This window comes from Macaca nemestrina, chromosome 14, assembly GCF_043159975.1.
Source record: "Macaca nemestrina isolate mMacNem1 chromosome 14, mMacNem.hap1, whole genome shotgun sequence".
Classification (NCBI taxonomy): Eukaryota; Metazoa; Chordata; class Mammalia; order Primates; family Cercopithecidae; genus Macaca; species Macaca nemestrina.
In genome coordinates, this window is record NC_092138.1 from 29742914 (window position 1) to 29758774 (window position 15861).

Genomic DNA, 15861 nt, shown 5'->3' on the forward strand with positions numbered 1-15861 from the left:
CTCGAACATTCTATGACTCTAAGCCAAATTGAAAGAGCAGATTGATGGGATAAAACACAAAGTATGGAAATAAATAATAAACTGCTTCCCTGAAAAAGCCTACCTCTGTACGTTGTTTAAAAATTGGAAAAAGTCTAACTTCTGTTTTCTGACATTCAATGCAAGTCATTAGAGTAAGGTGAGAATCTTCCTATGGATTCAGATTGAAATCAGGGATGGTGTAGGGAGGCCATAGTCAATCTCTGAGCTACCCTTGAGGGAAGAAATTAATTGATCAAATATCAACTGCCCAAGTATATTCATACGATGGCCATCCAGTAACGAGAATGAACAGTCTCCAACTAAAGGCAACAATATAGATGAATCTCAGAAACATAATATTGACCAGACAGAAAAGATTCCACTTACATAAACTCCAAAAGAAGATAAAACTGATCTATGGCATTAATAGTCAGAACATTCATTATCCTTGAGGGAACTAAACTGGGAAGCCACATGGTAGGGCATCTGGAAGCTAGTAATGTCCTCTTTCTTGATCTGTTATGTTGGTGTGTTTATTTCATTAGATTTATTGAGCTATACATTTACCACCATGTACTTGTCTCTGTATGGTTTGCATTGAAATAAATTTTACCAATAAAATAAAAAATCAAAATAAAGTATTAACTGTTTACTGTTTTCCAATAATATACTCCTCTTTCCAAGAGGCCCCCAATACAGGTAAAAGTGCCCTGAATTATGACCCCAAATATGGCCTAATGACAGGATATCTGAAACTATAGTAACAGGATGTTGGGGAGAAAAAGTTTCACTGGGATAATCAAATACAACAAAAGGGATATTCCAAAACCAGATCACCATATGCAGACCTTATCATGAAAATGCTGAGAACCATTTCTGTGATTATTGGATTCCACAAGATTTTTGAAGAGATTTTTTGGGGGAGGATTTTATCAAGGAGAATCCCCACTTTTGCTTATAGGTAAGAAAAAGAGGGAAGGGCTGCTACTTCTTCCAAGGCTTCTTAAGATACCTTTCAGAAAGCTTAAATGACCATTTTCATGAACTTAAATGGAGCTGGAAGACCCAGAAGATACTGCCTGACTCTGGCCCAAGGATGTTAATGTAGCCTGGTGCACCAGGGTAAGGTGGTGTTGGAATCAGCAAGGCTTCTCGGGCCAGGAAAGTCATGAGCATTTTCAGTAGAGCCGATGTGTGCCATGTGGGAGAGATCCAGCCAAGGGTCATTCAGGGTTCTGTCCAACACAATCACTTAGAGAGTAGAGGGCCCTACCAGCAGGAAACTAGACGGGGGCTACAAATGCATCACAAGTAAACACCAAGAATGCATGCAACTAGAGATGTATGATAGGAGAGAAGTCTTCAGGGAAACAATCTTCCAAAGGACCCAAGCAAGCCCTAGGAAAAGCATCAATTTTGGACAGCCACCAGGCATAGAATGTGCAAAACCGGATTACATCAGTGTCCATTCTGTAAGAGCTTTCTTGTTCCTTACCATTCCTCCAACAGCAAGAGGTCAGAAACTGGTGGGCCAGCTGGGATGGGAGAAGAAAAGAGAAATGACACAATGTGGAGAGAAGACACCAACCATACCTCTTTTCTTCTCTTTCCCACCACAAGTGGACAGCCTGAGGCACACACCAACTGGGGGAAGGTTTGCCATTAAAGACAAGGTGGAGTTTTGATTATTATCTTGGCTAGTAAAAGTCATGGGGTCTGCCCACTATCGTATGGGAGGGGCGAGGATTACACCTACTCAATGCGCTTTGAAGAGGCACTGGGAAACCATAAGAAATATATGGGTTTTTTCTTTGCTTTGCTTTTGTTTTGTTTTGTTTTTGAGACAGGATCTGGCTCTGTGGCCCAGGCAGGAGTGCAGCGGCACCATCACAGTTCTCTGCAACCTCTGTCTCCTGGGCTCAAGTCAACCTCTCACCTCAGCCTCCCGAGTAGCTGGGACTACAGGCGCATGCCACTACCATGCCGGGCTAATTTTTTTATTTTTATTTTTTGGTAGGGATAGGGTTTTGCCACATTTCCCAGGCTGGTCTCAAACTCCTGGGTCAAGTGATCTGCCCCACTCAGCCTCCTAAAGCGCTGGGATTACAGGCGTGAGCCACAGTGCCAGGCCAAGATATGTTTTTATTTTACCTACTAGTAATACATTCACTGTATGAGTTACATAGACATTTACATTAGGATACTCAGTTTTTTAAAAGTTTATTGTTAAATGATGATCTACTCCTGGAGAGAGAACCGTTTCAGCATCTTAAGTTCACAGTATACCTTCCTATACCATCACTAAGCTCCCCTGTGACATTGTGCTTTTCCTTCTGAGCTCTGTTCCCCATGTTAGGCACCCTATCTCTCAAAATACCTACTTATTTGACCCTGTGCTTCTCTGTCTGAGCTCTGTGCCCCATGTTAGGCATCCTACCTCTCAAAATACCTACTCAACTGCTATTTTTGCAAACAATTCCTCTCAACTCTGTTCAAATAATCCAAGCTAAAATTCAAGCTAATAAAAGTTTTTAATCACATCTTTTAGGAACATTTTCCTTTTATTTCATGACTGTCAAGCAATGGTTCTCAAACTTTAATATGTAACAGAATCACTTGAGGAACTTGGTATACCTATAAAGGCCAATGCTTCATTTACTTCAATGAGTCTGGGTCTTTGGGTTTGTTATCAGTTCTCCAGGCAATTGTGATACTGCCAAAGTTTGAAGCTTCTGTCTTAAAAGACACAAATTGCTAATGGGTGGGACATAGATTTGGAGACATGGCAGTCATGTCAGCTGGATTTAACATCCAGAGTTGATCTCTTACTCTACACCATCATCACGCTGCTAAATAGTTCACAAGAATCACAGAGATCATGCAGTCGGATTGTGTCATGGTATCATAACCAGTAGCTGCTCCAGCCCAGTCAATTGAGAGTGATGAACAAGAGCACATAGCTTGCTTTTCCCTCTCTGAAAATGTCCTGGTACTTGTCATGGTCTCTGAATTGTTATGGTGTTATGTAGGGAAGTGAGTTGGGGTGAAGTGAGCCAGAAGGCTATTAAAGAATACTAAAATGGGAAAAAGGCATTTCAAAATATTGTATAAAATTTGGTCTGATGCTGAGAGATAGCAGGGACCAACAACATTTCTAAAGATTCTATAAACCTGCCTGGGCTTTGTCCTCCAAATGGTTCAAGTTATTTAGGGAGATCATAGTTACTTAAAGATAGGTGCCCCAGAGTAGTCACATATTACTTAAAAGATGAATATAAATCAATAAAGAAAACACTAAGACCCTAATAGACAAGTAGGAAATGACATAAACATACACAAAAGAAAATATAACTATGTAGTGAACTAAAATGGAAAAATATTCAACTCACCTAATAAACACTTACATACAAATATTTTGAAATGTACTTGTAGCTTATTAAAGTTGCAAAAATGAAAAAAACTCAATGAGGGTTCTATGAAATAGAATTTCTTATAACCTTGCTTATAAATTGGTACAAACCAACAAAAAACAAAATTATGTTTGTAATATTTTATCTTTAATTTTTGTCTTGAAAACATACACACCATGAATTTCTGCTTACTTTTCATCAAGATTAACCAATTGTTTTATTATTCTTATTTGTAGTCTGATTTTAATAGAAATTACTAACAGCAGCAGCAGCAGCATCATTATTGATGACTCCCTAAGAGTAAGTTGTAGACATCATACTGTTCTATCCCTTTGCCCTAAATAATTTAGTGTGTATTTTCTAAGAATAAGGATATTCTCTTTCATAAATGTATTGCTGGAAAAAGGGGTCCTGATTCAGACCCCAAGAGAGGGTTCTTGGATCTCACACAGGAAAGAATTCAAGGCAAATTGCAGAGGGCAGTGAGAAGAGAGTTTATTGAAAGTTACTCAGTTACAGAGTAGAGCATCTTCAGAAAGCAAGAGGAGGAATGCACCATATTTGTTTTAAACTCTTCTTATATAGAGGTCTTATCTAAGTAAAAGTAAGCTAAGTTATGTCTACGTGTGGGTGGGCTGACAGCATGACAAAATTTAGTAACTTGTTAATTTAAAGAACATTACCCTTGGGCATTTTAGTGGGTAAACCCATCAAAGCATGACTATAATCACATTAAAAGCATATATTGCTATGTAATATTGAGGCATCTAGACATTCTGCTGTTGGAGGAATTTGTCCTTGCAAGCATTACTAAGCTGCTTCCTTAGCCATAAACATCTTATGACCATGGGATGTGACTGGCAAGGAATGTGTCTCGCTAGCTTTAAGATGGAGTTGATTTTAAATTGTGTCACCCTGGCTCTCCTACGCCCCTGTTTCCTTAACTGCAATATGAGTATCAAATTCAGGAAATATAACATTGATACAGTGTTCTTATCAAATACAGAATTCATATATAGATTTTGGTGGTTGCTCCAACATATTATTTATAGTATTTTTTTTTTCCTGATCCACGATCCACGATCCAGGACTCCTCATTGCCTTTAGTTGCTCTGTTACTTTAGTCTCCTGTAATCTGTCCCAGTTTCTCAGACTTTCTTTTTCCTCCATGACACTGACATTTTTTAAAGAATGTAACATAAGTAGTTGTTTAGTAGAATATCCGTCAATTTAAGTTTGTCCATTATTTCCTCATGATTAGATTCAGGAGTTTTGGCAGGAGCTTAGAACTTCTGACCTAATAAATTCTACTTCTGGGAATCTGTTGTGAGGACATAATAATAAACATGTAAAAAAAAAGTATATGACTCTAAAGCAACACAAATGTCAACTAGTAATAAAAATCACAGCCAACATGTCCTGAGAGCATACTCAATGTCTAGTAGTATGCTCTGTGCTTTATGTATATTATCTTAATCTTTTAAATAAAAGGTATTTTTCACTGCCTACACAACTCTTCTCCCCTTTGTTCCTCTTTTGTTTTGGCAGCTCAAGAAAATGAATCACCATAGTTCTGAGCCAACCATGGGTTATCCATTTTTCTCAGTGAAATACTCTTTCTTTCCCAGCATCCGTTGCAGCCGAGGATGAGCATCTGACCCATTTCTGGCCAGTGAACACTATAGACAAATTTCCTGGAGGACTTCTGGGAAAGATGGAACCTCCCATGGAGACAGTCCTGGCCTCTTCATTTCTTCCATTTTGTGATGCTGTGGCTGCTGGGAGTCGCGGGAGCCATCTTTTAGCCTTGAGGTCATAAGAATGATGACCAAAGGCCTGTGTGCTGAGGGTGGCAGAGGGAAGGGACAGAAAGAACCTCAGTTCATATGGCACTGTTGAATCGCTGGCCCAGTTCTGGACCATCTTATCTGCCTTACTTAGGTAATAAATTTAGATGTTTAAGCCACTTTCAATTGGACTTTCAGTACATTGCTGCTATAGACATTACTAATGGATACAGGTAGTGATAATAATAGAAATAGTTACTTGTCACTTAGCATAAATGCTTTATATTATTTAATCTTTACAACCGTCCTATGGAAAAGGTGCCACTATCAAGCCCATTTGATGGATAAAGTTTATTACAGAGACATTTAGTAATGTGCCAAAAGTCATATAGCTCATAAGAAAAAAGTTAGGATGTGAATCCAGCTGTTTGGACTTCAGAGTTCAAACTCTCAACCACTGCATTATCCTGCCTTCTCCTAAGCAAGGACATGGCCATGTACATTATGACATATATGGCCAATGGAAAATTAGTAAATACATGGTGAGAAAGAGTCAGCTGAAATGCTCGTATGAAGGTATAATTATTTCATTTATCTGCTTTCTTGTGCTCAATTTTACTAGTCAAGTCTCTTTGCAGCTTACTAATTTAAGCAAAAAAAAAAAATTCTCAGAAAGCAGAATAGTGGAGTTGTCGTAAGGGCAGACCTTACGGTCAAACCTCTTGTGTTTCAATCCTGATTCCACTAATTATAAGCTAGGTAACCTTAGGCAGTTTTCTTAATCTGTGCCTCAATTTCCTCCTCTGTAAAGGGGAGATAATGGCAATGCATTTCATATTTGTAAAATGAAGATAAACTGAAACAATACATTCTTAAATAATACTTGGCATACAATAACTACTCAATTAATATTAGCTTTTGATCAGGAATCTCTCTTTTTCCTACCTCTCGGCGCTGCTTTCTTCCTGTCTCAGGCAGCTACCCTGGTGGTGGCTAGAAGGCCACGAAGTGTCCAGGTTTACATCCTCTTCTATTTTATTTGCAACAAAATGAGAAAGTCTCCACTGCAAATGGTTCCAGCAAGAGTTCTGGGTTTGAGGCTTACTGACTTTTATTGGTCCTCTGACTTAATTATGAAGGACAGGGTAGCCATACTCTGACAAGCCAGGCTTAGGTTGGAGACCCACTCTTGGTGCCTACAGTGAAGGCAGCTCCATCAAGGCCATCGTTTGAAAATGGAGGAAGCATCTTTTTCAGAAAACACAGAAAATGCAGATGCTACTCCCAGAAGTGGGAGAAATGGATACTGAATCAACACAGCAATATGTGCCTGCTATACCCACCTCATCCACAGAGCTAGTGGTGACATGTAAACACACACAACAAAAAAGAACAAAATAAATATTTGAGGGCATCAAGATAATGGGTATAAAATAATAAATACAGAAGTAAGATTAACACAGAAAATGAATACAGCTAAATAAATATAAAATGCAAAATTGAAAACTTTCCAGAAATGTGACTGTAGCATGAAAGATTAAGACATTTTTCATTTAAAAAAGACTGAAAGAAAATATTCCAACATGCTGACAGCTTTGTAATGTGCCTGGAGGTGAGAGGTGGGTGGGCAGGAGTTTCTCTCTTAGCATAATGAGGACAATATTATAACTTATAAAAAGTAAGGTCAAGATAAATGAATGGGAAGAATATGATTTTTTCATATATATTTGATGGGGGTCTTCAGAAGGAAATTAATTCTTTTCCGTAAGAGAATGTTATCCACAGCCTGGAATAGAAGCCCACCACTGGATCTCCCCAAGCATAGAACAGAGCCCAACTTTCCCCTCTGTAGGACCAGCAGAAACTGGAAGGGGTGGATAGGGGAGTTCACAAGATTTGGTGACTGCCTGGGAAATTGTCCAGACATAAGAACCAGCCAAAGGATGTGTAGTGGAAGGTTTAGGGAAGAGAAGACAGACTAATGGGCCAGTGGGTAAATAGAGAGGCCTGAGGAAAGTGCAGGGGGAAGCTGGGAGTCAGGAGTGAGGCAGTGACCAGAGACATGCAGGCACTCAAATGAGGGGCAAAAGTGACCAGACTACACGATCATCTCTTGACTCTCTGTCCCCATGATTTCTTTTTCTCTCCATGAGATATGACTTTGGGAAAACTGCCTAAATTTTTCCACAAAGAACTATGTGTTTTGTATTAGTGTCCAATGTGTGAGCTCAGGGTGAGAAAGGTGGAGCTGACAGTGCCAGGTCTAGCAGACATAATGTTCCCCACCCTCTGCCCCACACCCTACAGGGCCCAGCAGCATCCTCACTGTGGACTGCCAGTAGCAAGCCCTCCCCCAAGAGACTATGACCTAGATACAGAAACAGCAATCACCATGTGTGGGTTTCAACAGCTTGTAAAATCAAGCTTGAATTCTTTAATAGACCCTCACACTCAGGCTCTGCCCACCTCCAAGGCTTTATTTTTGCTACTCACTTCACTCTGCACTCCTGGGCTCCCATCATTCTTCTAATTCTCAGGATAAGAGGTGGCGTCCCCTGTCTCCCTGCCTTTGCACAAGTGCTCCTTCTGCCTCATGAACTTGTTTAAGACCCAGTTCCAATGTTATTGCGCCGGTATAGTCATTCTTCCTCAGCGTCAATCTCTCTGCCACCAGCCTCTCCCAAGAACAAGTCATTTCCTCTCTGTCCTTCCTCACTTTCCCAGACTGTTACATGGCAAAACGTTCCTGGGCTGTCACACAGAGCCTGAGCCTCTTCTTTCCTTCTTTACACGTGTCTCATTCCTGGACTGTGAGTTCTGGGAAGTCAGGGGAAAAGTATTTTTTGTTTTGCCCCTACTATCACCTAGCCCAGTGCACGACATATGGTAACCACTTGGTAAAGGTCTGGGGGAATGAACAGAAAACACATGGATGATAGAGTGAGCTTATTCACTCATTAATGAATTAATCCAAAATTCTTTTAGTTCTAAAATGCTATGGTACAAATATTCCTATTGAATATGCAATAGCATTGTACATTAGAAAATATTCCAAACTCTATATTTAAAACACTAATATGTATTTTAAAATATACATATAAAATATAAAAAATCTATATGTGTGTATATCTAAAACACAATGATAATTTTTTTTTTTTTTTTGAGATGGAGTTTCGCTTTTGTTGCCCAGGCTGGCGTGCAATGGTGCGATCTTGGCTCACCGCAACCTCCACCTCCCAGGTTCAAGCGATTCTCCTGCCTCAACCTCCCTAATAGCTGGGATTACAGGCATGGGCCGCCACGCCAGGTTAATTTTGTATTTTTAGTAGAGACGGAGTTTCTCCATGTTGGTCAGGCTGGTCTCGAACTTCTGACCTCAGGTGATCTGCCTGCCTCAGCCTCCAAAAGTGCTGCGATTACAGGCATAAGCCACTGCGCCCGGCCTCAATGATAATTTTTAAAGGAAAGTTTGCTAATCTTTGTTCTTTTCATATAGAAAGATTTTTTTATGACAAAACAAGGAATGACATGAAGAAAATTAGGAGCTACAAATTCTAATGCCTAAAGTATGGCTGGTTTTAAATACCTGCACTCAAATCTTTCTGTGTATTTCACCAATTGTAAGACAACAGTAAAGATACCTACTTGCTAATAATAATGTATGTGGTGGTTTGATTTTTTAAACTAAGAAATAAATACAAAACAGAGTTGAAAGATATTCATAAAAAGGCATAACTAAAATAAGAGAATAAAAGAGTAAAAACTGTCACTGTCTCCTGGAAGACAAGTGAAACTTGGCCATTCCCATTCGAATTCACTTTTTCATTCATTTATTCAATAAATACTTTTTGAGCACCTACTATGTGCCAGGTTTCTAGACACTAGAGATAGGGCACAAATTAACCAAACAAAAACCTCTGCATTGTTGGAACTGTTATTCTAGAAGCATAAGAGATAATAAACAAATAAATAAAATATATAGTATGTCAGATGATCATAACAGCTATGGAGAAAAACAAAGTTGGAAAAGGAGTTAGAAAGTGTCAGGACCAGGGAAAGGGGCATTGTCATGTTAAGTAGATGTTCTTGGAAGGTGACATTTGAACTAAATCTGGGGAGGTCCTGGGTGGTTTTTGGGAAGAAGGAAGGGGACATGAAAATAATCACACTTTTTTTTTTTTTCTGTAGTCCTGTCCTCAGGATCTTGCATTCCACTGGGCTGTTTTTATTGGTAATGACCCACACTTGTAACTAATTAAATGCTACTGTCAGACTGAAAGAGATATTCCATCCAACAGAGATGGAACATGGCAACTTGGCTCAAACCTTGAAGGATGGGGAGAGACTGGATGTGATGTAGGGGGAGGAGAGCAAGAAGGATAGCATAAGCAGGGGGAGGCCCTGGGCAGAGAGGACTAATGCCTACTTTAGGGACAAGCTGGAGCTCTTCCCTGCTCCAACAGAAAGGTAAGGAATAAAGTTGGTTTTGTGAAGTGGGCATACAAGCTAGTGAGAAAAGGTCACGCTTGGTCATAGAGGTTACAGGAAGTCACCAAAGCTAAATGAGCAGAGAAGAAATATGATGAAACAGGTATTTTAGTGAACTTCATCTGGTGATGGAATCAGATTAGATAGGAGAAAGAAGAGGTTACAGGCAGTGAAGCCATTTAAAATCTTACTTTTGTTATCTAGATATTAATTTATAAGGGCTAGACCAGAATGAAAGCCACTGTGAGAACAGTGATATTTACAAAAAAGTGATATTTATAAGGAACAAATAGCAGACCTTGGTAGGTGATTAGATCTGAAGGACACAGAAGGAAAAAAAATTAGAGCTGACGTATTTCTGAAGTTCAGAGAAAGGCAAGCAGATGGAGTCATTCCAAGACACAGGCCTCTGTGATTCAAAGACAGTGTGACTTACTCAGGATCACACAGTTAGCAAAAAGCTGAAGCCAGAACCCAGATTTTCTGCTTTTCCCTCCACTGGATGACTCCAAAGTTTTAAACCTGGAAAATGAGGAAGTAGTGTGCCACCACTGCCCCCCAAAAAATGGGTGATTGTGGAGAGATAGCTAGCTTCCAGTTAAGTAAGGTAGATGGAGAATTTTAGTTTTATATTGAGTTTGAAGATACTAGAGTACAGAAATCTGGGAAATAGGCAAAACTTTAGGATAGGAAATGGCTCTGCCCTTACTAGTTTGTAATCTTGCTCAAGTCACTTAACATCTCTAAGTCTCAGTTTCTCCAGTTGCAAAGAGGTGTGTGTGGGGGTTAATGTTATTATTTAATGGTTGCTATGAATTAATTTCTGTAAAGGACTTGGAGCAGTACCGTTGCAAGATAAGTGTTATTTAGTTGTTTGTTAAATAAAATAGGTAAGATGCAATGTAAAGAAAGAGGTTGGCTTTCTGGGGAGGTAAGAAGAAGATGTGGGGAAACTAAAGAATTTAGGATAATCGATGTATGGTCTGAGATAGAAGTCAAGGAAAGAGTTGTATGAAGGTGAAAAACAAAATTGAATGACACAAAGATACAGAGAAAGAGGAAGGCCAAGAGAGACCATCAGATGAGGAAAGAAGGAGACCTCCGAGAGTTCACTCTGGACAGAGAGCTGATGGAGAACGAAACAGGCAGTGAGAATAAGGAAGAAAGGCACTTGGATAGCTATTTGCCAGCGATATGTGAATGTATCTAAGAGCAGATCAAACTTGAAAATAGGCGTTTGACTAAATTAATGGATAACACATTCATGGTGAATTGTTAAAAGAGTGTTAAGGAAATCTGGAGACCATTCTAACCATCAGGAAATTGACAGCACAGAGGATAAAAATGCTGGCCTAACCTTCATGGTTAGGTACCAAATACTAAATCTATTGCAGTATGATTTGAGGTAAGATGGAAGATTTTGTTATTCCCGCATTCACCCAAAAAGTTTCCTTGATTGCAAATGCTGAATATTTGAGATGCTCTCATTACATTTTATTTATGTTTGTGTGAAACCAGTATATGTTTGTTCTATGTGAAAGTATATGTCATAAACATTCAGAAACTCGGAGGAGTTCATCTGAAAGGCTGACATAGTACACCGCTGACCGAAGCCTCTGGGGCAAAATGTTTTCTATGTATCATTCGTTGAGTCTCAGTTTGAAGAAGTACTTACACATTTGTTCTCTTTGTATTTTGCTATCCAAATGTTTGCTCATAAATTCCAATGTAGTAAATAAGGAGAATTTTGAAAGTCAGAAACTCTAAATTTCAAAAAAGCTTTATTTTTCTTTGGGTTTGTTTTCATATGTAGTCTATTGTAGTCTATATAGTGAAATTCGTCTTATATGCTTAAAAGGGCACTGATATTTGGTGGGGGATAGCAGGGGCGGGGAGTTACCTAACCAGTACTGAAAAGTTACTAAACTACCTGACACAGCTGAAACCAGAAAGGAGGGCTACATCAGGAAAAGATTGCATATAGTCCTTAGGCATTTTAGTATTAGGTTACAAATTAGGTTGTATTGGACTGGCATTGTCCAATAGGAATATAATGAGGCCCACAAATGTGAGCCACGTATGTAATTTTACATTTTTAAAAATGAAGCCACATTTTTAAAACGGAAAAACAAACCAGTGAAATTAATTTTAATAATATATTTTTTATATCCAAAGTATCATTTAACATGCAATCAACATGAAAATCATTAACAAGACATTTTGCATTATTTTTTCTGTACTGTCTTTAAATTCCAGTGTGTATTTTACACATCCAGCAGTTGGCAATTCAGACTAACCATAATGCCAAGTGGTCAATAGCCACATGCGGCTAGTGGCTATCATATTAAATAGTGCAGGTTTGAACCAAAAATACTTTGCTTTGGTGTTTTTCGTTTTTGTTTTTGTTTTTTTTTCTAGACGGAGTCTTGCTCTGTGGCCAGGCTGGAGCGCAGTGGCAGATCTTGGTTCACTGCAACCTCCGCCTTCCGGTTCAAGTGATTCCCTTGCCTCAGCCTCCCGAGTAGCTGGGACTACAGGCGTGCGCCACCACACCAGGCTAATTTTTTGTATTTTAGTAGAGATGGGGTTTCACCACATTGGCCAGGATGGTCTCGATTTCCTAACCTCGTGATGTGCCCGCCTCGGCCTCCCAAAGTGCTGAGATTACAGGCGTGAGCCACCGCGCCCGGCCTACTTTGGTATTTTTTAAGAGCAAGTTGGTAAATGGGGGCATTATATGGAGAGTACTCTAGTATAGCACAGGTTAGAGCAGCATGCCAGCAACTTGAAATGGACACGGGCTTTTCCACTCCAGTCAACACTGGGACTTTTCTGTTTTTATCTTGAGTTTGAGGCTGGGCCTCTTAGTAGACCTCAGTCTGAAACTGAAATAAACCTGGACGCAGTGTACCCTTGAATCGCAAGAATGCCGCATTCAGTGCTTGTCCAGAGAAAAGCATTTATGCCAGGTTGTAACGAAAACATTTTTTGAGAACTCACAATGTTTATTCCTTGGATGAATCTATTATATTTATTTAGTGTCCCAGGAAGGACGATGGGCATATTGCTTGCAAAAGTTGATTTGAACTGATAGATTCCACTAACTTTTTTTTTTTTTTTCGTCTGCCTTCTTCGAGAATGGGTGTCAACCCTTAATAACACCTAGCCTTAAGAGTCCCTGGGTTAATTCCCGACCTCGCCAACTTTGTGGGGTTCCCACAACTTGCCCACATTCCCTGGCAGCTTCTGGCAGATGGAGTTTCCGGCCTGCGCTCAGTGGTCGCCTGTCGTCCGCCCGCGCTCCTTTCTGCGAGAGGTCGGCTGCCCCGGGCAGAGCGCGCCGTCTGACCGAGTATCCGGAGGCCAGTTCCGCGCTGGGTCCACGCCCTCCTCGCCCGCCGCTGCCTGCGTGCCAGGTCGGGTGGCGGGGCTGGCCGTCGCTGCTCGGAGCTTGGGCCCTCCCCCGGGGTGATTTCAGCGTAGAAGGTGGAAATGAGGAAGTTTCCAGCCCCGACTGACAGATGAGGCTTGCGCCTGGCTTGGCAGGCTCCGCAGCGACTCTGCGGCGTGCCGGGCCCCAGCTCTCCGCACCCAGCGACCCTAGAAGCCACCAAGCCGCCGGCGGGCCATGGCCACTCTGCCCAGCGCAGAGCGCCGCGCGTTCGCGCTGAAAATCAACAGGTAAGACGCCCCCAGCGGCGCCGCAGGTCGCGGCCAGACATCCCAGCACCCGCGTGGCTCGGAGCATCGCTGCAGGGGCCGAGGCCGGACGAGTCCCTTCGCGTCCGCTGCAGGGCGCGCCTGAGACCTGGGGCGCCCGGTTCCCGAGGCTGCAGCGGTGGAGCCGCTGGACGCGCGGTGGCTCCTGCGCTGGGCCCGGCTAGGTCCTCCCCGAGAATCTCGGTGCTCCTGGATGTCCTCAGCCACCGGGGATCGCTTCCCGAACAACCTCGCCCGCTCCGCCCTCCAGGTTCTTACAGGTGGCCGGGCCTCGGGAGGGTGATAGGCGCCGGGGTAACTGTGTTGGGCACGCCACGGAGTGTCTCATAAACGGTTCCTTCCTTTGAGGCAAGTCTGAGCGGAGGGAAAGAAGTGAAGGGCTAAAATGAGAGTTGCGTTTGAGGCAGGCTGCAAGACTTCTGTTGTCGTGAGCAGGGCTCTGTCCTCTCCTGCTTCATTACTCCAGAAAGAGTTTGGCTCCTGGTGGCATCGCTATTTTTATACCCTGCTCCAAAGGAGCCATGAAGTGGAAAAAGTGATTTTTAAAAAATTTCCACTTAAATAAACCAAAAGGAATGGCCTGTGGCTGACATTTTGAGATTTACAGGACTCCAGCAAAAAACTAAGGACTGGGGGATCCCAACTCACCATCCAATTCCTAATCAAAGTTGCACAAACTAAATGTAAGCACATTTACTGCTCAGAGTTCTCAGTAAAGGTGCTTTAACTGCAGTTTTTCCTCCACTGAAAACTGCTGACAAGTATTTGGGACATTTTTGTCTTGCCCTGAGAAAGCTAGACTATCTAGTTAAAAGATAATAGGAAACTCATCCTGAAGTGTCAACTTATTCTGTTGCCCACGGGGCTGTCCGATTTGTTCATCTTCATTTAGCTGAGCCTGTGAAAGGTGGATTTCACTGTAGGTTCATCTTTGTGCTGTTAGTGTGTGAAGAGGTTTGAATAACGAAGAATTAAAAGCCCAGAAAAACAAGGTGGTAAGGTCTTCTAGAAGGCATATTGAGCTTTATTACGATTTTATTTCCACTTGATATGTAACTGCCAGCAAACTGTTTCTCTTACCTTACTATTTCTTCATCTACAAAATGAGTTTAATTATTTATATATATTGCATATTAATGTTGGAGACCAAAATGTATAAAGAGACTGGGTGCCATGGCTCACACCTCTAATCCCAACACTTTGGGAGGCCCGGGTGGGAGGATTACTTGAGCCCAGAGTTTGAGACCAGCCTGGGCAACACAGGGGGACCCCTGTAGCTACAAAAAATAATTTTAAAACATTAGCCAGGTGTGGTTGCATGCACCTGTAGCCCCAGCTATTCAAGAGGCTGAGGCAAGAGGATCGCTTGAGCCCAGGAGGATCACAGCTGTGATCATGCCATTGCACTCCAGCCTGGGTGAGAGAGTGAAACCCTGTCTCAAAAACACAGACAAAAACAAAAACAAAAACAAGGCATGAAGTATATCAGGGATCTCCCTATGGGAATTTTTTTCTACATTAGGGTTCATAACTGTTGCATGCCAGGAGGGGCAATTCATTCAGGGAGTATAGGAATCAAACTGAAGTTACTGATGGGTGTATTATTTGCCGTAGCTGCTGCTCCTCTGTCTTTGTGAATTTTAGGTCAGGAAGTGTGACTTGGGCAGAAAGATGTTAGAAACTATGGGGTTGGGCAGGGTTGATCTGGGGTGAGTGGCCAAGACCTGGACTAATCCTACAGGCAGTCTTCCAAGCAACTGCAGGGGTCGGTGTCACCTGGGGGTTAAGAATAAAGGCCCTGGTTAGTGTCTGATTTCCTTGCAAATTGGCTCTCAGCTACAAAGTCACTGTGCAACACTAGACATGTTACTTAACTTCTCTAAGCTTTGGTTTCTTTATATATCAAGTAGAGATAATCATAGTACCTACTTCTTATGACTGTGGGGAGGATTAAATGAATAATAGGTACAAAGTCTGAATTGCCAAGTACTCAATGTGTAAAATACACATTGGAATTTAGAGACAGTACAGAAAAAATAATGCAAAATGTCTTGTTAATCATTTTCATGTTGATTGCATGTTGCTTGTCGTGTCTGGCTCAGAATAAATGGTAAATAATTCTTAGTTACCATCATTAACATTACAATCAACTTCATTGCTGTAATCATCTCCATCATCACCATCTTTGGTAGCCTAAGATAGAAAGGTAGGAAGGAAAGCTGAAGTTGGAGAGCTTCAGGCAGAGATGAGTTTGGGTTGGGTGTGGAGATTCCAGTGGCTGGCTGGGAGCTTTCTTGGGGCCAATGTTTCCCCTCATGTGCCTTCCGTTGGGTGCTGAGAACACAAAACACATTCAATGGAAGAAAATATGTGATGAAATCTGATCAAGAAGAGCCCCCTCAAGTTAAATAAAGTATAAAAGGTTTTATAATCCT

General features: G+C 41.4%; 1 protein-coding gene across 2 annotated transcripts in view; it reads left to right on the top strand.

Annotated features, from left to right (window-relative positions):
• The first annotated feature begins 13198 nt into the window (after window positions 1–13198).
• Window positions 13199–15861, top strand: part of LOC105491858 (dedicator of cytokinesis 8) — a 238265-nt gene continuing 235602 nt past the window's right edge. The window contains exon 1 of one of the 2 annotated variants that reach the window (XM_071077713.1): window positions 13199–13387. In XM_071077713.1, coding sequence (XP_070933814.1) covers window positions 13335–13387 — 53 coding nt within the window. In that variant the 5' untranslated portion in view covers window positions 13199–13334. Of the gene's footprint in view, window positions 13388–13714; window positions 14422–15861 lie in introns of those variants that run through there. The other variant, XM_024796043.2, reaches the window with a different exon arrangement.